Source organism: Enhydra lutris, unplaced genomic scaffold (assembly GCF_002288905.1).
Source record: "Enhydra lutris kenyoni isolate GAN:26980312 unplaced genomic scaffold, ASM228890v2 scaffoldscaffold28, whole genome shotgun sequence".
NCBI lineage: Eukaryota > Metazoa > Chordata > Mammalia > Carnivora > Mustelidae > Enhydra > Enhydra lutris.
This window is the reverse complement of record NW_019154112.1, coordinates 23,646,082-23,671,775: the sequence shown is the minus strand read 5'-3', so window position 1 is coordinate 23,671,775 and position 25,694 is coordinate 23,646,082. Positions and strand designations below refer to the sequence as shown.

The window sequence follows — 25,694 nt, the reverse complement described above, 5'->3', positions numbered from 1 at the left end:
GTATGGCCAGAGCTGGTGTGGGCACAGGCTTGGCAGTTTCAGGACTCTCTGTACACAATGTCCCCAATAGCATAGCTGAAGTGGGTGCAAGCTGGGGTATCTCCAGGAGTTCCTCTCAGGAGGCATCTTGTTGAGTGGCTGGAGCCCAGGCAGGGCATAGGCTGGAGGGATCCCAGAGCACTCCACACAGCAGGTGCCCTGGCAGGGTGGCTGGAGGCAAAATGAGTGCAGGTTAGGTGCACTGGCAAGTTATGGGGAGCTGAGGTGGTACAGACCTGGAATGTTTTAGGATGCTTTGTGCCCACGTCACCTTGGTAAGATGGCTAGCGCTGTGTTCTCTGGTAGTGTCCTGGTGTGTGCCACCCTGGGGGCCACTTTGGTGGAAGGGCTGGATCTAGTATGGGCTAAGGGCTGGGGCTCTGAGGTGGTGGACTGGCGAGGACGCCTGGCCTGCTCCCATCATGCTGTGGAGGCGGAAGGGGAATGTAAACCATGGTGCTCACCAGCCCCTCCAACCCAGAGAGAGTTCCAGCAGCACCCCCACCCACCACCCAGCATTTGGCAGTTTCTAGGTCTGCAGCCTTCCTATTTGCAGTTTCTCTTATAAACTGCAGCTTTTATGTGCCCCAGAACATCCAGGGCTGCTGGGGGCTAGGGTCCCAGGGCTCACTGAGGCAGCAGGCCAGCTTGGGCACCTGGAACCCTGCTCCTATCCATACTATCAAGGTGGAGGGGTAAACTGTGCTACTCACCAGCCTCACTCACCCAGAGAGAGAGAGAATTCCAGCAGCTCCCCTGCCATTTGGCAGGATTCTATGGCTGATTCGTTTATATTCTACTTCCCTTTTCAGACCATGACTTCTTTTCTTCCCTAGGGAAGACGACCCGGTCCCTCAGTACTGTCCGTTCCCACCGCAGTTTGCAGCATCGGGGAGGGGGGGGCGATTTCCTTTATTACTCTGTCTCCGTTACTCTTGTTGTTCTCCATGGGGCCTCCCTAGCTTTTGAGGTGCCGCTGCTCAGTGAGCCCCCAGGTCTTCAGGGAGGAATTGCTCTATGAAGAGGTGTTGATTTGGCGTGCTCCTGGAGGAGGTGAGTGCAGGGTCTTCCATCACCATGCTGTCTTTGACCAGAAACTGTCTCATCTTTAATTCGAGTTACTTGTTGTATCTAGCACAAAATAGTAGTCTAGTTTCCCACTTTTGTATGTGGCTGTCCATTATTCCCAGTACCATTTACTGAAGAGACTGTCCTTTCCCCATTGTGTATTCTTCGCTCTTTGGTCATAAATTAACCATATATGAGGGTATTCCTGGGCTAGTCTGTTCCATTAATCTGTTTTTAAGCCAATACCATACCGTTTGGATAACCACAGCTTTGTCATATAGTTTGCAATCAGAACAGAGCTGGATACATTACTGCCCTTTCGTAATCCATCTTCCACAATTTTATAATGTTTCATATCATAGAACGTTAAGAGTGGATGGAGCTTTAGGCATTATCCAGCTAGTTTCAGCTTCCACTTACAACAAAAACATGAATAATCTGAAGGGTGTATTTCTCCCTGCCAAGTTCGCCTACCCAGGTCTCCGCCTTTCCGACTCAGACCTCCTCAGCTCCCCTTTTAATTCACGCTTTTCCAAATATCTCTTGGCCTGTAGGTTCAGAAATGTTTACAAGGAGTGTGAAACATTTATACAAAATCATAATGGAAGAGAGCAGCTGGTAGTACTCAGCCAGCTTATACTCATGGAATTCTTAAAATAAATGAAAAGTTTATCACAGCAGTACCTATAAAAAACCTTGCAATTAAGCAGAGGCTGTTTATAGCTTTGAAAGGGCCCCTTATCTAAGCCCACACCACATCCTGGATTTCTACACATTTCGTGGCTCATGTTTGCATAGGTGGTGGTTTAGAAAGAAGTGGTCAAGGCAAGGCTTTCTCCATTTTGAACAGAAAGGCTCACACAGCCTCAGGGATGAGCCAGACAGCAGGGGCAGAGGCATTCTGGGACCAGAAGCTGACCTCTTATCCAGGAGACCTGACAGGTAGTAAATTAACCTTTGGGTTAAGTGACAGTCGGTTTTATTTTAAGTGAGTGTCTGAGAGTCTGGGTTCAGCTGCAACTGTTTCCACCAGGGAGAAGGCCCTTTTTGCTCTTCTCAGTGCTTACAGTTCTGTTCCTAAAACCCTGAATTCTCTGTTGTGCTCAAGTGGTAAAGCTCAGGAAAGGCAGTGGTCTGGTTTTCAGGCAGAGGAGGATCTGGCTACAAGACATTAGAACTGAAGTGTCATTGAGACATAAATTGCCTTGCCTGTAACAGGTACAGAGCGTGATCTCAGTCCTTGTTACTCAAAGTGGCCCACAGAGCAGCAGCCTCGGCATCTCCTGGGAGCTTCCTACAAGTGCAGAATGCAGACCCAAGGCCAGGCCCCCTGCACCAGAATGTGTTCTTCACTAAGATCCTAGCAGATCTGGATGCAGATTAATTTGACAAGTCCTGCCCTAAGATCATTCAGATAAAGAAGAAGTCTGAGCTGAGAAAAGTGGACTGACCCTTACCTTACGTTACAAGGGGCTGGGCAGGGAGGAGAGAGATGTTGATCCAAAGACATGGGTTGGCAAGAGCTCTTGACCGGGCTTGCTGCTTCTCTCAAGCTTAGAGTGCACACAGCACCGCCCCTGCACCCACCGACTCAGCACAGCAGCAGTCTAGAGTCAAAGAAATATTCCCTGCCAGGGTTCCTTTCATCCATCCAAGCAGGTTTCTCCCCTCCCCAGTGGGGTGGACTGCTCCTAAGGAAGATGAGGCACCTGTTTGGAGACCAGGCTTCTCTCTAAAAATATCTGAGGATTGCAATGAAGAAATAATGTTATTGGGGTGCCCGGGTGACTCAGTGGGTTAGGCATCTGCTTGGCTCATGATCCCAGGGTCCTGGGATTGAGTCCTGTGTCGGGCTCCCTGATCAGCAGGGAGCCTGCTTCTCCCTTTCCCACTTCCCCCTCCTTGTGCTCTCAAAAAAAAAAAATCAAGGAGGATCTGGGCTAACTACAACAATCCCCATCCCCCTCCAATTAGCTGTGGAACTCACACATCCAAGAGCTGTCAGAATGCTAATTCCATTCTTTTATTTCCTCATACCACAAACATTTTAGTTCATCTGCCTTTTTACAACTTGATTTACACAAGCAAACTGCAAATGAAAAACAGGCATTCTTTAATCTTCCAAAATACATGTATGAAACATCACACGAAGCCTAGTATTTATACACAAACAGGCTTAGCTGAAGCAGCTTTATCACAGTTTGTTAAAATTAGCATTACAGTTTAAATATTTATGCCTGTAAAAGTTTGCATAATCTACTATACATAGTTATTTCAGAAGCAGTTAGGACCTAACTAATTGGGGAAAAAAAAACCCTTTAACAGAAAGCACTAACAATTATGTAAACTTAATTTACAATTAAACATGTCGGGTCCTGATTCACCGAACTTAGTGCACATCATGATTCATTCATGGTTTTCACAGAGAAGGTAAGCATTATATGGAATATTCCCCAGGTAAAATCTAGAATGGTCTTTAGGAGAATGTCAGTATGTTTACAGGAAACTAGAGAAAATAACAAAATAAAGACTTAAGCAACTGCATTTGATTTGAAAAGTATATATATAGCAGCGATCAGAACGAAGAGGGGCCACAGCAGAAGGGCTGGTGCTATTTCTGACATTACTCTTGGTTTGTACAGGAAGAGAAAAAATCACCCCACTAATCACTACAGGTGAACTCAAAATAATAGTCTTTCTTCCTACAGCCTTCTCTTTAAACTTAATGCCTAAATCAGCAAATTTAAAGAAATACCTTTAATAACAGCTTTCAGTTCAATGCATTTTACTTAGAGGGGAAAGCTTGAGGCAGGATGACCAAGCTATTCCAATTACAAAAGAAACAAAGACAAGATGCCAGAAACCCAAGGTTACCCTTGAAGCATTTCAAGGGATTCAATAGTGATTTTAGAGTACACAACACTGGGGAGGACTCGAAGAAAATTAACATGACCAACTTTTTTAAAGTAAAGGGATACATTTCAGTGAATCAGGTCCCAGGTAAAGTCTTAAAAAAACCCCCAGAATTTACAGTAAACATCTTGAGCTCTGGAATGCAGGTAGAATACAGTGAGTACATTACATCTACAAAAGTGCTTGGACAATAGGTCTTCCAGAGTAAGAACTGAAAAAATGTACAAGCCAGTTCACAATAACTTTACAATGTTATTAAAATACATTGTTAATCATAAAAATACTTTACTATGTACATGTACACTGTATAAACTCTAGATTTATCTACTGAAAGAAAGCCTCTAAATCCATCTCTGGCCGACTGGCCCCAGACAGTGCCATTCTAGAATTTGGTCTTCATCCCACACAAAGGGGCTGAGGAGTAAAATTGTAATGTTTTTCTCCCTCTGCAGAAGGTCTAGGTGGAAGAGTCAGTTTTACTTCCACTATATTTTACTTTCCTAAATGCTGGTCCAAGTAACTCTGGGCATTCACATAATTCATTTGCAATCTGGTTACACTTTAAAATAAGGCTGTAGTTCATTTCGTCAGTTATGACACTGTCTTGCTTGTAGTCAGGATGGTTTGCGATAAACTCTCTCATCCACCTGGCAACTGTCATTAGTTCTCCTGGGGTGGGGGGAGAATTAAGACAACATAAGTTAACAGAAGTTTGTTTTGTTTTAAAGTAAGGTGACATTTAGTGACCAGCACAAACACAATCCTGAAGAAAAATCAGTAGGGCCTTCTGGTGTACCCACATGGCAGAGGCTGGGGAAAATGTTTTCCAGGGTGTTGGAAGAATTCCTCCTGGGGAAGAAGTCTAGGTTGCAGGCAGGCAACTGGAACTTCACATCCAAGGTTCAATGTTACCCATCCAGGGACGCTGCAGGCTCTTCAGATACGGGGAGCCACTAAAGATGTCATGTACGCAAGGACTACAGCTAACGCTTAAGTGTTATATGGAAGTTAGCCAGAGAGTAGGCCCCACAAGGAAAAGTTTTTCTTTCTCTTCTGTCTATATAACAAGAGGATCTTAACTGAGCAGACTGTGGTCATCACTTCACAATATATGTAAATATATGTAAATCAAGATATGTAAATCAAAAAAACCCACCACGCTGTAGGCCTTACACTTATACTGTGATGTGGGTCAGTTATCCTTCAACAAAATGGGGAAGAAATTCAACACCGGGAGCTAACGTGTGTACTAGAACCTGGGTCCTCCCATTTGGCCGAAGAACTACATCTGAGTCCAGAACTGTAGGGTCTGAAGTTCCCAGAACCATCTTCCATCAAAGAGGTGGAGAAAACAAGGAATAGTAAGTAAAGTGAAGGAAAGGAGGAACCGGCAGACACACCATTTGGAGATATTCTTTTGTGACTCCAGAAGGTTCATGAAAACCTCAAGGGAAACATTGATGCCATTACTCTTACAGCTGACCACTCCCTTGTGCCAGGCCCTGGCTAGGCACCATCATGTGATCTCAAAACGAACCAAAAAAGAGGGGTTCTGGGGTCTTACTGGATGGAAACAGGCTGAAGAACCAGAAGTCCTAGCTGTCGCTCCTGGAACCTAGAGTTACTTAGCCCTAAAGAAAGAGCCCGTGATGATGTACCACAAACACAGCTGCCCCTAAATGACTAACAGGCAATCTAGTTCATTGTCTAAGATGCTATTTTTTTTTTTTAAAGATTTTTAAAAATTTATTTATTTGATAGATCACAAGTAGGCAGAGAGGCAGCTCCCTGCTGAGCAGAGAGCCCAATGCAGGGCTCGATCCCAGGACCCTGAGATCATGGCCTGAGCTGAAGGCAGAGGTTTCAACCCACTGAGCCACCCAGGCGCCCCTAAGATGCTATTTAAAGATGCATCACTGCTTTATGAACCAGTAAGAGAAAAAAAACCACTAATCAGTCAATGATTATAAGGTGTATTGTACTGCAGAGACATCAAATGTGAGAAAGAATGCACTGATAAAACAGTGTCCTCGAGCAGACTACTATTCAAGAAACTAAGATTGTAAGACTGTAAGGTTCTGCCTATGTTAAGACTTAAAACAAGAAAGAGAAGCAAAGGATGCCATACCAGATGCTCTCTTCTTAATTAGCTTTAGGTAGTTCAGAATACTGCATCTGGTGTCCACATCCACTTCCATGTTTTCAAGGTAAGAGTTCAGAATCGGGATCAGCCCAGGAAACACACCTTCCTGTGAGAAGCAGGACACATCATTAGTGCTCCGGCCACGGGCACAGGCAGCGAGGTGAGCAGGGCAGGGCCCCTACCTTCCCATTGATGATGGTGTCTATGCTCATCAGGGCGTACTCCTCGAGTGCCTGCTCTGTGCTGTTCTGGGCCTTGCCGTAGCCATCCACCACAGTGTTGCCACCTGCCGGAGGACAGGACACAGGCACTTGAGCAGCCTGCTGGAGCCTCAAGTAAGTGACCCCTAGGAATCTAAAAGAATGTAATACCTTTGCAAATATCTTTCCTGAAATAAAACATTCCCCGCAAGACAGCGTCTCGTTTCTGTGCAACTTTCATGTTTTCGTCAACCTAAGGGAGAAAAATAATCATGGCTACATCAGAACATTCCCGATCCAACATAGAAGTTGGGGTACCTCCCTTGCTTCTGCAATTAAGACTCACCCCATAAGAATTCTACTTTCCCCTTCAACGCTTTCTGTTGGAAGAACAGACTTTTGACTTATGTGGGGCCCGTGTCCTCCAACCACAGGTCAGCATGTGCTTTTTAATAACAGGGGAATTCTAAGTTTACTATAAAAAAAACACAACAAAAACTTTTATTCACACAGGCTGTCTGCACTCCAAAGCACCTTTGTAACTGAGCCTACTAAGAAATCCGTGGAGGGCAAGGGGTCGGTTCTCCCCACACAGCACAGTGACTCATCCAAGATGCCAGGGTGACCAAAAGCAGAGAACCTAGAGAGAACTTCTGCTTCAGGGCTGTGCCCTCCCTGCCACTGGGGATTTGCTGCCTCACTGTGGTGAGCAGAGGAGAAGAGTCGACAGGTTGTCAGATACGGAATAAGCTTAGCTCTCCAAGAACAGAGGATCCATCAGGTAGTTCTAGCACATCAACTATACACGAGCCCAAAAAACTTTTTAAAAAAATATATATCCAGGAGCACCTGGGTGGCTCAGTTGGTTAAGTATCCAACTCTGGATCTCGGCTCAGCTCTTGATCTCAAGGTTGTGAGGAGTTCAAGCCCCACACTGGGCTCTATGGTGACCAGGGAGCCTACTTAAAAAAGAAAAAAAGGGAAAAAAAAAAAAGGAAAAAATACATACTCAGCAGTAAGACTGCTGGATCATGTGGTATGCCCAGGCCACAGATCAGACCAGTTAAATCAGAGCCTGTGATTGTGTGTCCCAGCTATCTGTATCTTTATATCGAAGCTTTGTTGACACACAATGTTATGTTAGTTTCCCACGTACAAAACAGTGATTCAACAACTATATCCATTATGCTGTGCTTGCAACAAGTGTAGCCCCCATCTGTCACCATACAAGGCTACTGCAGTACCACTGACTATATTCCCTTTATGCTTTCTCCTTCCTCCCTAGGACTTAGTCATTGATACCTGGAAGCCTATACGATCTGTTGCCCTTCCCTGTTTTGCTCACTTCCAACCTCCCCCGCCCCGCCCGTCGTTCCCCGCAACCATCAGTTTGTTCTCTGTATTTAAGGGTCTGATTCTGTTTTTATTTTGCTTTTTTTAGATTCTACATGGAAGGAATCACAAGGACTTTGTCTTTCTTGGACTTAGAATAATACTCTTTAGGTCCACCCATACTGTCACAAATAGCAAGATCTCATTCTTTTTTATGGCTGAGTACTATTCCATTATATATAGAACCACATCTTTTTTCTCCACTCATGTATTGATGGGACTATTGGATTGCTTCCTAGGTCTTGGCTATTATAAATAATGCTGCAATATAACAGAGGTATAGATCTTTTTGAATTAATGTTTTCATTTTCTCTGGGTAATTATCCAGTAGTAGAATTACCAAATTACCAGTCTCATTTTTTTGGATGTAGCTGTCCAGTTTTCCTAGCACCATTTACTGAAGAGACTTTCCCCCATTGTATATTCTTGCCTCCTTTGTCCCAGGCTGACCACATAAGAGTAGGTTTATTTTTGGGCTATTCTGTTCCATATAGACTTATGTGTCTATTTCTGGGTCAGAACCTTACTGTTTTAATTATAATAGCTTTGTAGTAGATCTTGAAATCTGGGATTGTAATACCTCCAGCTTTGTTCTTTCTCAAGATTGCTTTGGCTACTTTGGGGAGGTGGTTGTTGTTCCCAACAAATTTTAGGATTGTTCTAGTTATTTGAAAAATACTATTGGTATTTTGATAGGCATTGTTCTGAATCTGCAGGTTGCTTTGAGTAGTGGGGACATTTTAACAATATTCTTCCAATCCATAAGCATGGTATATTTTTCCATTTGTTAGTGTCATTTTCAATTTCTTCCATCCATGTTTTATAGTTTTCAGAGTAGAGGTTTTTACTGCTTGGTTAAGTTTATTTCTAGGTATTTTATTCTTTTTGGCTTAATTGTATACAAAATTTTTTTCTTTCTGCTTTACTATATATATGTAAATGCAACAGAGTACTGTCAATTTTATATCCTGCAGCTTTACTGAATTCATTTATTACCTCAAATAGTTTTGGAGTTTTTTGGTGTAGTTTTTAGAATTTTCTATATCATACGTCATTTGCAAATAATGAGTTTTACTTATTCCTTACCAATTTGGATGCTTTTTATTTCTTTTTCTTGTCCAATTGCTGTGACTAAGATGACTTTCAGGACCATGCTGAACAAACCTGTTAAGAGTGGATATCCTTGTATTGTTCCTGATCTTAGAGGAAAAGCTGTTTTTCACCATTGAATATGATGTTAGCTGTGGGTTTTTCATATATGGCCTTTATTAAGTTGAAGTATGTTCCCTCTAAACCCACCGTGGGGGGAGTAATCATGAACGGATGTTGAATTTTGCCAGTGCTTTTTTTTTTGTGCATCCACTCAAATGATTTTTATCCTTCACTGTTAATGTGGTGTACCACACTGATTGAGACTTACAAACACTGAACCATCCTGACATCCCCAGAATAAATCTCACTTGATCATGGTGAATGATCCTTTTAACGTGTTGCTGAATATGATTTGCTAATATCTTGTTAAGGATTTTGCATCTATGTTCATGAAAGATATTCACCTATACAATCTTCATCTGGTTTTGATAATAGGGTAATGCTGGCCTCAGAAATTATTTGAAAGCTCCTTTTCCTCTTTTTTTTTTTTTGCAAAGGTATAAGGGAAATCAATATTAACTCTTCTTTAAATGTTTGGTAGAGGGGGCACCTGGGTGGCTCAGTGGATTAAAGCCTCAGTCTTCGGCTCACGTCATGATCTCAGGGTCCTGGGATCGAGCCCCGCATCGGGCTCTCAGCTCAGCAGGGAGCCTGCTTCCCCCTCCTCTCTCTCTGCCTGCCTCTCTGCCTACTTGTGATCTGTCAAATAAATGAATGAATGAATGAATGTTTGGTAGAATTCACCTGTAAATCCATCTGGTCTGGACTTTTGAGTTTTTGAATTATCAATTCCTCTTCATTACTAGTATTTGGTCTGTTCAGATTTTCTATTTCTTCTGTATTCAGTTTTAGAAGATTCTATTTCTAGGAATTTACCCATTTCTTGTTTGTCCAATTTGTTGGCTTAATGTAACTTTAGTAGTCTCATAATCCTTTGTTTTTCTGTGGTGTCAACTGTTACACTTCCCTATCATTTCTAATTTTACTTGTGTCCATTTTTACTTGAGGAATCTAAAGATATTTCAATTTCATTGATCTTTCCTAATTTTTTAAGTGACTATTTCACTTATTTCTGTTCTGAGCTGAATTACCTTCCTCCTACTAACTTTGGGGTTTGTTCTCCTTTCTCTAGTCCCTTTAGGCATAAGGCTCATTGGAATTTTTATTTCTTGTGATAGGTTTGTATCACTGCAAATTTCCCTCTTTAAACTATTTTTTTACTCTCCCAATTTAGAGCATTGTGTGTTTATTTTGTCTCCATGTATAAAAAACTCCTCTTGATTGTAATTTCTAAATTTTCCAAAAACTTTTTAAGACCCTTAAAGTAGACCTTTTACACTTTTTAGTCTTTTATTTTCCATAATGAAATCTTAGGAGAATCTTAACCTCTATAAGATAAAGGGTCATGTTGAACTAGGATGGATGGTGCCAAGTCTTTGATTACTGAGCCTGTCTCCCATACTTAAATTCTATTGTTATGGGTTTTTTTTTTTTTTTTTGAAAGACACATGACCTCCTGAATAATCTAGACACTTCTAGGAACATATCCAAATAACAGCCTAAAATTCCATCATGGTTATGGACAGGTTTTCATTTCTAATATTTTTTCCTTACTCTTGACAAAAGTTCATAAAGATCATTGTTGTAACTTTTGCTTTTATAAATTTCTCTCTAGAAATATACTTTACTACTGCATTTTAGATTCTCAGTTTGACTGCTAGCTAAGGTTTACTTTAAATCTCTGAAGTACTTAAAGTACTTAAAGCTCCCTCTAGAGACTAGCTTTATCAGCATACTAGTTTTGAGTTCACTTAAAACCTATGAAGAAAGCAATTTTAAACTTCCAACTTAAATTTCTCTTGAACATCTTTTTGTTGAATTTTAGTGGGAATGCATCTTGAATGGTGTTTACTCTTGTGAGGAAGATTTTCCTTAATTTTTGTAAAATCTTCCTCAGGGCACTTGGAAAAACATGTGCTGTGGTAGGAGACTTGTGATAAGAACCATATAACCCAGCTAATAAACTGTGCCTTTTAATTCCCCAACAGCCTTTCTCCTCCTTTGGTTATATGGCCTGTCAGGTACTGAGTACAGGCAAGGCACTCTTAAGTGACTTACCTCCATGAATCCCACATGTTCTTACAACAAACAGCTCAATTATCCCCAATTCTACACATGCAAACCAAGGCACTGGGATGCTAAGAACCTTGTTCAGGTTAAAAAGCCTGTGAGGAATGCAGGTGATTTATGAATTTACTGCTCACCATGCAGCTCCGTCAGAACCACCACACTAGAGTGCCTTTAATTTGCTCCTGCTTCTGAGAAAGGTCTGCTACGCTTTAAGGTACAAAACAAAAATCACAGGTTTACTATCCTGGAAGAGTATAGAAAACTGCTTTCTCTGTTTAATATTTTATTCTCACACTTCTGTTACCAGTTGGTCATTTCTGCTATCTCTTCAAAAGGTCATTATCCAGTTGTTCTTCCATAGTTGTCCTTGTTTTAGGGAAGCAAACTTCTACACCATTATGTTGCTCTTCTGGATCATCTGTTTTAGCTTTTTAACAGGATGGTTTAGTCTGTTCAAATTTGTTTTCATCTTATTTTCACCATTTTACGTTCTCTGGGCTATATCATACCACTCCCTTGCCCTACCCCGACCTTTTGTGGCACTGGAAAGGTTCTCTTTTTTCTTTTCCCACTCCTTTTACCTCGCAGGTTAGAAGTAAAATCTCTTATTTCTATACTGTACCATAAATCTCCTTCAATTATCCCCCTGGTAGGTAAGAGTTCTGACATAATCTATTAAGTTTTGATAGGATCACCTGGAATTTCAAGTTTGGGAAGAAATTCTGTTTTCTTTACCCCTCAGGATTCTGTAGACTTTTCTCCAGCTCATAGTATTTAATGTTGGAGAGGAGAATTTATTTTTTTTCCTCTTGGAGCTATCTGAATTTTCTCTTCCATTGAGATGGTTGACTTTTCTCTTTAGGATTCAGAAATTCCTAGATCTGGGTTCTTTCAGTATTTCTGTCTCATCCTTAATGGACTCTCACTCTGGGAAAATTCTATTTCTCAGATTACTAGATCTCATTTTTTATATAGACCATTCTCTTGATTATAAACATCAAATTTTCCAGAGGAATTCTCTGTTTCAGTTTTTCCATGATTTCCCATTTCCTTTTCATCCTGCTGAGATAAATCTCAATTTGGTCTCTAAATTATTAACTTGGATCTTTAATAATAGCATCAGCTCTACTGGTAAAAATAGTTTTAAAAGTGTAGCTTTGGGGCGCCTGGGTGGCTCAGTGGGTTAAAGCCTCTGCCTTCGGCTCAGGTCATGATCCCAGGGTCCTGAGATCGAGCCCCACATTGGGCTCTCTGCTCGGTGGGGAGCCTGCTTCTCCCCCCAACCGCCTCTCTGCCTACTTGTGATCTCTGTCAAATAAATAAATAAAATCTTAAGAAAAAGTGTAGCTTTTCCTAAGAAGTCTTCTCCAAATGCTCTCCTGTTCATAGTGCTTGTTTATTTTGTGACTTTTCCATAGAATATTTTCCAAGGGCACTAATTAGAAATTCTTTAGGAGTTCTTTCCAGTTGCTTGAATTAACTATACTTCACCAAGGGGAATGCATTCTGTAAGCCCAGCTGGGCCCTTCCCTTAAGGCTATTAAAAAGTTATCCACTTTCTGCTGGCTTTCAGACATCTATTCAAATCTGTTAACAAAGGCGTAGATGGGGAACTTCCTGGGACTCTTCCTTACAGGGCCTGATCCCACTAGCAGGTACACCCATACGGGTAAATGGTCCACAGAATCCTATGGGTTACTTTCTTTTTTTTTTTTTTCTTCCCTATGGGTTACTTTTGGCCAGGGTGTTAAGAGCAGGCAGAGACAGGCTGACAGCCAGACTTCCCTCAGGGTGTGCGGGTGGGATAGGTACAGGCTAGAGATCCCCCCTCAGGGAGATAGTGGGGAGTGAGGAAGGGCAGATGCTGAGCTAGGCATTTCTTCTCTTCCTCCTGTGCTTGCTCTGTCAGGGCTGCTCTACCTCTCCCTTCTTTGACACTAAATCCTCAGCAGACCTCACTCAGCCCAGCAACCTTTCCCAGCCATTGCTGTGCCCAGAGACCCACTGGGCCCGGAACCGAAGGTCTCCAGGTTAGTTAGTTGCTGCCTCACAGCCTGCAATTGTTCCAGGGCTCCTCTGGGAAACTGCTTCCAGAGAGTTCCTTTTCTGGTTGTTACTGGGCTGGAGAGGATGAACTATTAGTTGTTTTTCTGAGAGTCCAATCTACCTTCTCCAGAAACATCTCCAGTTCGGCTCCACTGAGGTGACCCTTCCCTACATCCCCTGTAGTTACATTTGCTCCTCTCCTCTTTTCTTTTAATACGGTCACCGAAACCGCATTTGGGGGAGGATGTGGATTCCCTCCAGCCATCAACCTGAATTGAAAGCCTCTATAAATAAAGTAGTTATTCAAAAACAACCCTAAAACTCTTTCAAACAGGCTAAGAAGCTACTGTTAGCACTTTGTTTTCCAGGAATCTCTACTAACGCAGTACTAAAAATCTACAGCATAAGCTTTGGCTTAAGAGGGAAAAGAATAGGGTGGAGAAGAAGCATTTTATTCTAAATGGTGAAAATTCTCCATCAGGTCAGATCTAAAATAAATATTACACATAAATAAGCAACAGATAATCTACAGATACCCAAACCCATTGCTATACTGAAACACATTCTTACCTTTGATAGTGGAATGAGAAAATCCAGTTTGTATGAAAGGATCACTCTGGTAAGCAGCACCACAAACACCACATATGCAGAGTTCTCAAAGTCTGTTAACTGAACCTGGACAAGCAAGAGCCCAGAGAAGTTACAGACCAACCACACAAACAAGCTCTTCCCCGACAGGACCCTCCTCAGATCATGTCATTCCCAAGCCAACTCCTACTTCACCAAGAAGGCCCGGGAAGTCCTCTCTCTACAGTCTAGTCTCAGAAATCAATCCTTAGCTTTTGGACCTGCTTTTATCATGCACACATATGATTTGTATCTGAAGAGTATCTGAGAAGAGCATTAGAAGGGTAAGGGGCAGAGGTCAGGCGTCACTGAATCACTTCTTGCTGACACACATCTTACCTCCATGGGTCGGAATTCTACTCTCCATCCAATATCTGAGTTTGGAGGAGGGGGCTTAAATCTCATTGTCTGCCAATTTGTAGACTGAATATTCTATAATAAAAAAGCAGAAAACCAACTTTCCACATGTCCAGGAAAATATTAAGATCGTCTGATGTTTAATAAGGGAAGATTATGCACTATTGATACCAGATACTCTTTAATTAAAAATACAAAAAGGTACAATTTAAGATTTCCTTGGTGTGTGACTTGCTAGGAAAAATGTTTAACAAAAGTTGGGTGATATGTTGGTAGCAGAGAAATATCTGATCCTATTTTTTTAATTACAGCATATGTGAATTTTTCACCTTTCTGCAAGCAAGAGAAAATAGTGAAAAAATGCAGAATCAGAGATACAACTAGTCAGAATCATAAAATAAGGGTACTTTAAACCACTCTAAAATTTCTTAATTCTTTATTGCACTAGACAATGAAAGGCATCAGAGATTTCTCCTATTACTAACCACTCGCAGGTACAGAAAATGCCTCCATCTTGGTTAGTGAAGTGAAATGCATTTAAAACAGAGGAGATACCTCAAAATGGTCAGATTCATTGGCATCATCCAAGTGTATTTTCTCTTCGAACAGAGTCAGTGGGTCTCTAATGAAGAGATGAGCGACATGCTGGGCCAGGAGATGATCAATGCCTGTCAAGAAAGGTCACACCAGACTCCCGTCAAAGCCTCAGGCTCCACTGTGTCTACGTCCAGTAAGAAGACAGGACAGTTCAGCAAGTTTGAAGACAGGTCATCTAGAAGCTTAGGAAATGGCTGGTTTGTTCAGTATCCACATGTCACCCAGGGTTTTATCCTACAGCCCCTGAGGAAGTGTCACCGGTTTATGTGATGGTGGGGTACTGGTGTGGACCTAGATACCGACTTCCCAAGTAAGTCAAGAAGATCTCACAAGTATTTGGAACTTGAAAACTTCAGGAACAGGCAGTCTCATAAGAAAAGTGACGAGACTTCACAATAAAAATAGAAACCAGACCAGAAATCAGCAAAAAGTTCTCAATAGCTTTGAAGAACTAAAGGTGTACAATCCAATCCAAAGAAAAGGAGGGGCTGCTCACCTTCCTGCAGCAGCTGCTCGTAGATTTCTTTGTCTATCGTCAAGTCAATGTCATTGTATTTCTCCCCGCACTCAGATAAGTAGCTGTCTATCGAATCATATCGGGACTTACTGATCCTATAGTTACTGTTCTTCAGTGGCTAAAATTGAAAAAAATACGAATGAATGCCATATAAAACACTCTGGAAATAAATTAATGCCCCAAATAGTTCTATTTAAATACTTTTATGTTTTATATGTAATAATTATATATAACTATCCAACCTTAAGATCCTGAAAAGAAGTTTATCCTGAGAAATTATTAGGGAAAATTAAGAAATTTGGAAGTAACTGAAGTAGCTGTTCTCTGATAGGATTTAAGTATACTTTTTTTTTTTTTTTAAGCAGATTGCCTTCATTCTTACTAAGCTAGCAAAATATATGCCAAGGTTGAAAGCGAAGCTATTAGCATAAAAGTTATTAAAACCATTTCTCCTTTACAGTTTTCTTCTACTCAGGCAACATGTTCAGCAGTTCATGAGCACTCACACAAAGACCTGAGCAGCAGTGCAGGCCTGGCTGGGAACGTCAGAGGCACTTAAAAGGGCTCATTTAAAACCCCTGTCCAGGTCCCGGTTCTGGAGATCCTTGTTTATTAGATCTAAAATCAGCCTGGGTGTCTATTTATAAAGATCTCCATAGGTGGTCTTGATGCACACTCCAGGTTGGAGAAGTGCATGGTCACAGTTCAACAGCAAACAAGAGGCACTAACTTCCCCTTATTAGGCAACCTAACCCTTTACATGAGGCAAAATAATCTTCGACCACAGATTCCACAGCAGAAAGCTCATACACAAAGCACTCATGTAGTGCCAAAAAGCCTTTTGGTAACAAGAGCCCATCACCACTTAGTTTGAAAATGTAGGGGAAAAAAGCATCACTAAGTTTCAGAAGAAAATGAAACAAATACAGATTTCAGCAAGTGATGAAATCTTCTTATCCATCCAAATCAGGTTTCCCATATACTCACCCCAAAACAAACACTATGACATCAAAGACAAGTTCAAACCTGTGAATTTCTTCCCCCATGTGACTAGCCCATTCAAGATAACAATTTAAGGGAGACTTCAACATTGTAAGTAGTTACAATAACCCATTTTACCTGCCTGACTTTTAAAAAAGACTATTAAGGAAAATCACTCCCACCTCCAGTCCTCTCTCCTCCCGAGTTCTATCATCCACAGATGCAGAAATCACTCCCCAGCGACAATCGATGTCTGACACATAGCCTCGGTAAAAAGGAGATGCCGCACTCAAAGCCATCTAAAAACAAACAAGAGTCAGCACCTGCAGGTTCGAAGTGTCACTTACATGCTGAGAAAAGCACCATGCAGTTATCTCCGGTCTAGAGGAATCCGTTGAGGTGAGCCCTATGGAGTTCTACTCCTTTGTGCCTGCATTTTCATAGTGAAAGACACCAGAAGGGACTCAAATCCTTGGATGGGATTAATTTAAATCACCCCCTCTGTCACACTGAATGTGAAGGATGGGAGAGGGGAAACGGCTACACTCAAACTTGACACTAATACACAGGTGTCTTGCCAGCAATAGTAAACTTCTACAGCTGGGAGTCTTAGTCCATTAGCTCTAAATGCATACTATTTATGTCCATTTCTGAATAAAGTCTGAACTGGACTTAAATGGCAGAGTAAGTGAATGTTGCACAAGCACTCTCTCTACAAGGAAGTCTTTAAATAAGATGTCGTTTCTACTTACAACAATTGGACAGATAGTGGCCAACTGATCATAAAGGTATCTGGCCTCCGATATGCTGCAGGCTTGGAACGTTACCTGTTTAAGAATTACAAGTTATTAACAACGACGAATCAACATCTTCCCTGAGGAGTCGAGTCTGAGAAGGGGGATGGCCAGGGAAGACAGTGGGCATGGTGTGCAATGGTCACTCCACGGCTAACAACACTTATTAACACAGCAGTTTTGTTTACATCTTGCCTTGGATGAACTTTGCCCAACAAGGGTATTTGATCACGTTCCCAACTAATACAAATAACCATTTCCTAAGTTAAATAAGATTAAAATGGCAGGAACGGAAAGGAAGACACTAGGTAAATGTCAAGTTTTGAAAGGAATCCCCTCTTCTGCTGGCTTGTTTCCTTCGCCAGCATCCCAGGCACGTAATTGAGCTCAAGGGCTAGAGAAATTTTGGCACAAAAGAATAGAGATGCTCATGATGGATTCCCAAGCTCACTGGTGGCAAGTACAAGGACTAGCCTGGGACAGAGTGAGACTGGAGGAAGGGAGAGCAGTTAAAATACTGCAGCTGACAAGGAAGTGACCCAGGAGGGCTGCAGGGGGCACACCAGAGTCCAAGCAGCAGCTGCTGGGGGTCAGGAGGTAGGGTACAGAGAATGAAGGTAAGACTTGGGTTTTGGCTTGAGTGTTCCTGGAACAGCCAGTGAGCAGAGGCACCAAGACACGAGGGGCATATGAAGGAAAGAAGCACATAAAGCAGCCCTTTATTTAAGTGGCCAGGTCTCCAGGACTGATGCCCATCTGAGTTGGAGAAGTATTTAGGGAGTAGGCTCAGATAACATTCTGACGATGGGCAAGATCACCCAGGAAGCCTGCAGAAGAGGGATAAGTAGAACATTTCAGACTTAAGCAGAGAAAAAAAAAAAAAATCCAACTGTTCATTAGTACAAAATGTTCTAGAAACAATTACCCAAAAGAAACCAAAAAAGTCCTGCCTGCCTTGGGGTGGGGAGCAGTAGAAGGGACAAATAACACAAATCCTGCTTGTGTTAGCATAACTATATTAACTACAAATGGGGTACACAGTTTTCCTGTCCTCTGTGGTTATTTAATAATGGTATTTTGAATTTAGTGTTGGTGCAGGAAATAATTTAAGGGCTTAATCCTTGAAGGAGCATTAAAGTGAATATGTTTATTATTATTATAAGCCCAACCTGTTATTTCCCATAGTTTTAGCCAGGTCTCAATTTTGCTTTTTTAACAAAGAACTTGTGTTAGGAGACTTGCCGTCTACCTGGAGAATTATATTCATGTCAGTGTGGTTACTAAATGCAGAAAACTGTTTAGATAACTTGCTATAATTTCTGTTAATGATTCAATCCTGTATTTTAATTAGCGTGTACTGGCAATTAACCAGCCATTACAAAGTAATATAACATAGAAAAGAGCTGTGTCCTAGACGTCAAGGAGTAAGAGTACCAAAGGTTAAAATAAACAATTAAGTGTTGGCAATTAGGTCACTCTTCACCAAAACAAGGGAAGTTTCTGCAAAGAGGTGGGAACTCAGAAATCAGCTTGTGCAAGGCTAAGGATAAAATGGCAAGTGAGGAAATGGGAGACAGTAAGCCAAGTATTTACAAACTTCTCTGCTGGGACAGATTGGCTTCTCTTCGATGACCTAGTATATACCAGACAATTCACGGGCAAATCCTGGAAAAAAGTATGCTTCAGAAAATTTGCACCTGGAATTCCATAGTTAAGTTACAACAGTGAAGTGACTTAGTTATTCTAGATATACTCAGTAAATGGCCTCAGCACTCAAGAGCTAATGTATGTATCTCCAAATCAAACAGAACATGACTGTGATTAATGGCTTAGGGGCAGGGGGAGTAAAAGAGTCTTTAGTCCTTAAAGTATGAACAGTTTTGGCTTCTGGTGTCCTTTTAAAGTATCCCATAAAAGGAGAAGCAGTGTCACTAGGAAACGGGAAAAAAGAGGAAGTATGAAAAATAGATGTTAGAAAGCTAAATGTCTAAAATTTACCTAGAACCCATTCTTGAAGCCACCCGGTTTTCTTAGAGGTTCCTGGAAAAACCTATTACAACGTGCATGAACTTAAATGATTCTTGAAAAACTCCCAAGAGTCAAGCATCTGAGTGTGGTTATGTGACTTTTATTTTGTACAGTTAAGTCTTCCATTAACCTTAAAAAATTCAAACATTTTCTGCTTTAACAAGCAGTTTCTAGTTTTCCACTTGAAGACACAAAGCGGGGTGTTTTCTGAGGCGATGTGTGGAATTCATCTCATTTCCCAAACACTTTATGTGATTCACGCTAATAATTTTTTAAGTTGAGTATTCAAAGTAGGGTCTTGGATCTGCAATCAAGAAGAAAACTTCATCCTAAACCCATGACAAAGTGTAAACTTGGATGGAAAATTCTATCTACAAGTAAAAAGGTTAGAACACATTTATTTGAATGGTGTTTCAAGGGAAAGACCATCCCTTTGGAGAGAAGTGACTGTGCTGTCCCCCGCAGGGCATGCTGGTTTAATATTAAACCAGAAAAGGCAACCAGTACCCCAACTGCACGGATACAATTTTAAAGCCATGCTCTGTAAGTTCTAGAGCTTAACGGTTCTCTTTAAAAACATTTATAATTAAGATAGAAGAGCAGATACATGGGTAAAAAAAAGTTAAAAGGTTTTTTTTTTATGAAATGTGACCCTCTGTAAAGAAACTTACTGGCCTATGTTTGTTTGGAAGACCACACACTTTATACTACCTATTTAAGTCAGGGAAATTAGGAAAAAAAAATTATGGTTATGTAAACACATTCAGCATGGAGAAATCGGACTCTGGCATTCAATTTTCATTTTAGAGAGTTATAAAAATAAGCACATCAGAGCTTTATGTGCAAGAAGGCACATGTCTACACTGCAGCTGTCTGAGATGATGGGAATGCAGAGTTTTTGGGCCTCTGGGTGGACAGTAGGCAGACCGGAAGCTCAAGAACTCACATCAGGGCCAGTCTTCACACCACTCCAGGCCTCTAAGGATACCACTTCTAATCTTCTGAAGTAATACGATCTGGATACACTCTCCTTGGGCAATAACAAGTGGCCTTTTTATTTGAAATTGTCAATTTTCACTTCATACTTTGTGCAAGTCCTACTCCTGTTCTTATGATTTTAAGCAAAGGAAGGTTAAAACAAGCATTTCCATTGATAAAAAAACAGTGAAGTAAATATTAGCTTAGAGTCAAACCTAGGAGGGAACTTAACATAAGCCCTCCAGTGAACCGAGGAGAAAACCAAGACGGAAAGAAGTGAGGGGAGCTATCCAAATCCCGCATGAGGGACAGGCACAGCCTGAACCCACTGCTGCTGGGTGGGTCCTGTGCCTGCCCATACAGGTCCTCAGTGAGCTTCAGCACAGTCCCTGCCAGGGGCACCAGCCATCTGACTAGATCTGTAGGAAGCTTTAACCGAGGAAACAGAGAAAGGCTGTGCCACCTCCTATGTGACTTTGCCAGGAGCAAGGCAAACACAGGCTACTCAGTCGTTCTTCTTCTACCACTAGATGGCCTTGCCTGGATATGAACAATTTACGGTCCAAACAATCCTTCCCTTGGATCACAAGGGCACTGGAGTGCATCCAGAGCTCCCTTTCAGAAACAGATCTGAATGATGTTACAAGCTCCAGGCCCAACCATCACTAGAAAGAACAGAGGCAGGGATCATGGAATAGTTCACACTGTAAGTAACAACCATTTATCTCTGTAGCAAACTGGAGATGCCATGATTTCTCCATCAGGAGGTAGCTACCAATGAATTCAGTAAACATCACTGGTTTTCAGAAAGGCACACTTAGCTTTCATTTCAACTGTTATCACAGTATAACTGAAAACATGCGTATCTATAAAGCAAACAAGTTAGTAAGTAGAAATGTGTATTTGAAACAATACCTGAAGACAGCAATTGCCCATTCCAAATCCCATGGCATCCATGTAAATATGATCAGGCTTAGAAGCCTTGGCTGCCTCCTCATCCTCAGGAAATGTTTCTATAAACGGAGACGGTGTATTCTTGTCCTTAAATACTGCAGGATTAAATTAAACAAACGAAACACGGAACAAGGGTGAGATTCAAGGATTAAACAGCAATTCCCCAGCTGCCCCTCCCACCCCACCACCCCTCTGTGGACTTACTTGGTACGTTGATGACAACCTTTTCTCCTCTTCTGTGTCGGATATTTCTTGTTAGGGTACTGAAACAGACAACCAAACGTCATAAATCAGCCACCTAAGAACCAACAGGTAAAAGAATTCACTCATATGCAAGTAAAAAGAAAAATCCTCCCTCAAACGAAGTGTCTGAGCTAATCCTACAGGATATCCCTGTGAATCAAGCTATTCTAAGGGAATTTTCTGTGAGAAGGCTTTGCATTAACACCACTTCCTCTGCCTCTTGATCAGGAATGCTATTCTCTTCCCTGTTCCACCCCGGACACCCCAGTCCTGTAACTTCTCAAATCAAATTCAAGTGTCTGGGGTTGGCAGTGGTCTGGGCTCACCATGTATTTCTAACCCTCCCCGTGTTCACTCTGAAGACTTCAAGCTTTAATAACTCACTTTCCCTAGGAACCTCTGGAGCCCCAATACCTTGTTACTGTCCCTCCCAATTGGCAGTATTAATACCTATTCTCTAGACCCACAGCATCTAAACCAGAAGCTACCAGGCACATTGTGGCCGCTGTGTACTTGAAATGGGGCAAGTCCTAATTAAAATATGCTGTGAGGATAATATACACAGCAGATTTTGAAGACTTACTATAAAATACAAAAACAAAGCAAAATGTCTTATCAATAATTTCAAAATACTGATTCCATGTTGAAATAATTTTGGATAAACTGGATTAAACAACACAATAAAATTAAGTCCATCTTCTTTTTACTTTTCTCATGTGACTGTTAGAAAATTTATAAAATCTGAGGCTGACACGATTGCAGCGGACAGCGGTGATGCAGACTCAGCTTGCAGACCAGACTCTCCCACGCCTGCGGGGATCTCCTCAGTCAGAAGCACCCTCTCCCTTCTCCGAGGAGGGTCTCTGATGCATCTACCTTGTAGCATCTAGCATAACCTTATCTTTTCTTGCAACTGAATCTATCTTCCCTTTGGGCACACTCTAACATTTGAAGTTGGGAACTCCGCCTATAATCTGTTCCCCCAAAAGAATCTGCATGTGACAGGTGTGCAGACCTGTCAATGGAATCCACACTGACAAGACCCACGGTCCCCACCTGCAGGTCAGGAGCCTAGGTTGGGGAGGATACAGGAGACTCAAGGTACAAAGCAAGATCAGACTGGTGTGTGCCCTGAAGCCACTTTAAACCCAGGAATGAAACTACAAGCTAGTAGAGCTTGGAGTTAATAGAACACAGAAGGTAAAGAGATGTACCCTATTTTGCCCTATTATGAAAGTATATTGACTGGAATGAGACCACTTAGAAAGGGGGAGAAAAGGGAATAATTAAGATAAAACTTCCCCAAATGGTGTTTATAGAACTAGGACAGAAAAATATCTGTACGCTGAAGACCACAGTGTCTAAGTCAATGACTTTAAGGTAACTTGTAAGATGGGCAAGTCAGCCGCGCTCTAGGAAGTGGATCGAGCAGCCATATGTGCATATCCTGCTGGCTTCCCTGGTTCGTTACAAAAGGAGCCTGAATTCAGTCCGTGCTCCACAAGGATTCTAGGAAGGAGCATCTTACTCTCAGCCGGCAGGATTAAGAGTGAGGGACATCCGTTCCGTGTCTTTTTAAAGGCAGAGCCATACTCACCTAAAGCGGGGGTGCTTGTTTATGGCTTCATCAGGAAAGAAGAGGGACTTGGAAGCTCCTCCTTCAACTGGATTGGGCTTGAACTCTGGCAGGGTGAACCCAGGACAGCCTAATCTACAACAAATTGAAGAACTAAGTAGATAGGATTTTGTTTTCAAAAGTTGATAATGTCCCGCCATCACTGCACCTGTTAAGAACCACCCACGCCTGTCTCGCTTCCCCCCTCTAGGGGATCTAGTCCACAAATGCTGTGTAAGTACGGTGCTTTACAAACACCCACTTGTACTCGGTCTTCCTCACTGACATCTTCTTTGATGATTGTAGCCTATTAGAGACTTTATCAGAGACCTCCATCCACTCAGGATCTCTAGAGTGCTTCTTCACGTCCTAGCCATCTCTCCATTTAAAAGCAAGAGCCAACCGCACAGAAGTCCCTCGGCTAGGTCACGTCAGTTGTCACAGGCTATGGGTTCCCCCTAGCCGTCCGATGGTTTTCCTTTACCAGCTTTCATCTGATTGTTTTTTGACCTGTCTTTTGGCCCTGCATACCCCCACAGCCCCCAACCTGTTGATAAGCTTTGTTCAAATATCAAAGGGCTCTCCTGCTTTTTGCCTCTACAGATCACCTCACAAGTCCCTCAGGATTAGGCAGTGTCTCTACAGGTGTCCCCATGTGCCCCAAGATCTCCCTGATGTCTGAAACCCAACCTAGGTCTCTTACTTGACCTAACCAAGAGATTTAATTCCAACACAGAAAAAGGAAGCGCTGTCTTTATCCCTAAACGGAAAGCTCAAATTCCACATCAAGCTTTTCAAGTTAAGAATTTTAAGGTCATTGTTAAATGTGCTGTGAGAGAGGACAAAGACCGACAAAGTTTGTGAATGCAAAACAAGGGAGGCTCTTTCTTGTCAGGGCTTTAGAACAGTGGTAGGAAACTTTGGGCTTAAAAGCCAAGACTACCCATGCCTTATGCTCAACCCCTACCTTTTATAAAATAAAGCACCTGTTGGCTGCCCATATCCGCCTTGTGAACAACAATGGAATCTGCTGATCTTATCTGGAAACCCGCTTCCAGCTATAATGAGGGTTCCTGAGAACTCTTGCAGCTGTAGGCACTATTTACTAGGAGCCTGCAAACTTCAGGAAAGTTCTGTAAGAGCGGCAGACTTCACTCTCAGGGGTTCCAAGGCAAGCAGAACTAGGCTGAATAGAGGGAGAATGAAAATGTGTGTTGGGCAGGACAAAGGCAGGCAGCACTCTGATCCTCAGATCCTCCAGCACTGCTGTTCTCGCAGGCCGGCACCATCCAACAAACCCTTCTGCAGCCCTGGGAAGGCTTCATGTCCGCTCAGGCCGTTACCAACGGGTCCAATACATGTGCCCAGTGAGCACTTGAACTGAGCCTAAAGGAACTAAGGAACTAAAATTTCTACTTAAGTATCATTAATTTAATATTCACTTGGCCATTGTTTTGGATTATAGCTCCACAATAGAGTTTAGCCTCTTTCCAAGAGAAAAATCATACTGTTTACACTTAAGAAACCAAGTACTCCTTTCTCTCTTGACACCAAAACAGAACTTTATCATTTATTACTGATAGGCGAGGCTTCTCCAATAACATTCTTCTTTTGTAGATAAGTCAAAAAATACCCTGCCATCAAAAAATATATGAACATCCTCTTAAAACAAAAAAACCTAGATTTTCAGAATAAAACATTCTTCTGTCTCAGCTCTCCCTTTATAATAACTCCTACTGCTTTTAGGATAGCAAGCCAAATTCTCAGTTAATAGGATCTGGCCCGCTAACTACCTGCCCAGCCTCCCCTTTCCTCTTGGCGTCCTCGCCCCACTGGCCAGCTGCCTTCTGTTCAGCCTGGGACGTCTGCCCACTCTGCTAACTCTCCCTAGGCTGTCCCTCCCCTCCCCACTCCCACTAAACTTCTCCCAGGACACTGGACATCACTCCAATCATCTTCCCCACCTCACAGAACCCACCTGACAACCTCGTCCCCCTCTCTGCTCGGCATCTTGTTCTCAAAGCACTTCCTCAACTTTATATTCCCTGCAGCTGTGGCTGGCTACCTGCTCACTCCGTCTCCACAGAGGCAAAGACTCTGCCTGTGTTCATGACTGCATCCCCACGCCCATGAGTCTGGCATGGAGCAGGCACTCAAGTATCTGAGTGAAAGGCAGAGTAGGGATCTTTTTTTTTTTTAACCCTCTTCCTTAAAACACTAGGGCAAAGGACTAGGCCAACTCCTTTCCCAGCAAACCTGCCCACCCTCAACCAGGTGGGGCTCTTCTGGCAGGCAGAGGGGAGCAGCCTGCATGACAGAACGAAGCAATCACAGAAAATAAGATCTATCTCTAAATGTCCGAGTTGCTTAAGGAGGGTTTCGACCACTGAGATGTTACACGGAGGATTTTTAAAGAGAAAATCCCAAGTGTCTTTCCAAGACCAGCAGTAGGACCCTGAACGCCTGTGTTCATTACAGATATTTATCAGAAAAAGAGGGAGGGTATAAAAATAGTTCTAAGTGTTTTAGTCTGTGGATACCAATCCCAAAGCTCTTTTGAGCCCTGAGGAGGTAAGCACACTTTGCTACAATCTGACAGTTAGCCAGCACAGATAAGTCAGATTTACAATTCGGTAGAATGGCATCCCGATGCCGAACTCCTATTATGCCTGTGTGGTATTTATGTACCTCATTCTAAGCTAAGAGCATAGCTTCACTATTTACATCTTCTTACTTTTAGGAACTTTTACCCATAACTAGATTTGATGACAACCTCTAAATTTCCTTTTCTTTTTTAAGATTTTATTTATTTATTTGACAGAGATCACAAGTAGGCAGAGAGGCAGACAGAGAGAGAGGAGGAAGCAGGCTCCCTGCTGAGCAGAGAGCCCGATGCGGGGCTCGATCCCAGGACCCTTCG

The 25,694-nt window shown here is 42.2% G+C and overlaps 1 protein-coding gene across 2 annotated transcripts in view; it reads right to left on the bottom strand.

Annotated features, from left to right (window-relative positions):
- Positions 1–3,115: 3,115 nt before the first annotated feature.
- The window catches only part of LOC111152264 (glutamate-cysteine ligase catalytic subunit), a 47,109-nt gene continuing 24,530 nt past the window's right edge, over positions 3,116–25,694 (bottom strand). The window contains exons 4-16 of one of the 2 annotated variants that reach the window (XM_022510715.1): positions 22,757–22,870; positions 21,121–21,179; positions 20,878–21,011; positions 16,915–16,989; positions 16,345–16,461; positions 15,161–15,299; positions 14,623–14,735; positions 14,050–14,142; positions 13,654–13,758; positions 6,535–6,616; positions 6,346–6,449; positions 6,149–6,269; positions 3,116–4,689 (exon numbers count right to left, since the gene is read on the bottom strand). In XM_022510715.1, the coding sequence (XP_022366423.1) occupies positions 4,478–4,689; positions 6,149–6,269; positions 6,346–6,449; positions 6,535–6,616; positions 13,654–13,758; positions 14,050–14,142; positions 14,623–14,735; positions 15,161–15,299; positions 16,345–16,461; positions 16,915–16,989; positions 20,878–21,011; positions 21,121–21,179; positions 22,757–22,870 (1,468 nt within the window). In that variant the 3' untranslated portion in view covers positions 3,116–4,477. The remainder of the gene's footprint in view (positions 4,690–6,148; positions 6,270–6,345; positions 6,450–6,534; positions 6,617–13,653; positions 13,759–14,049; positions 14,143–14,622; positions 14,736–15,160; positions 15,300–16,344; positions 16,462–16,914; positions 16,990–20,877; positions 21,012–21,120; positions 21,180–22,756; positions 22,871–25,694) is intronic. The other variant, XM_022510716.1, reaches the window with a different exon arrangement.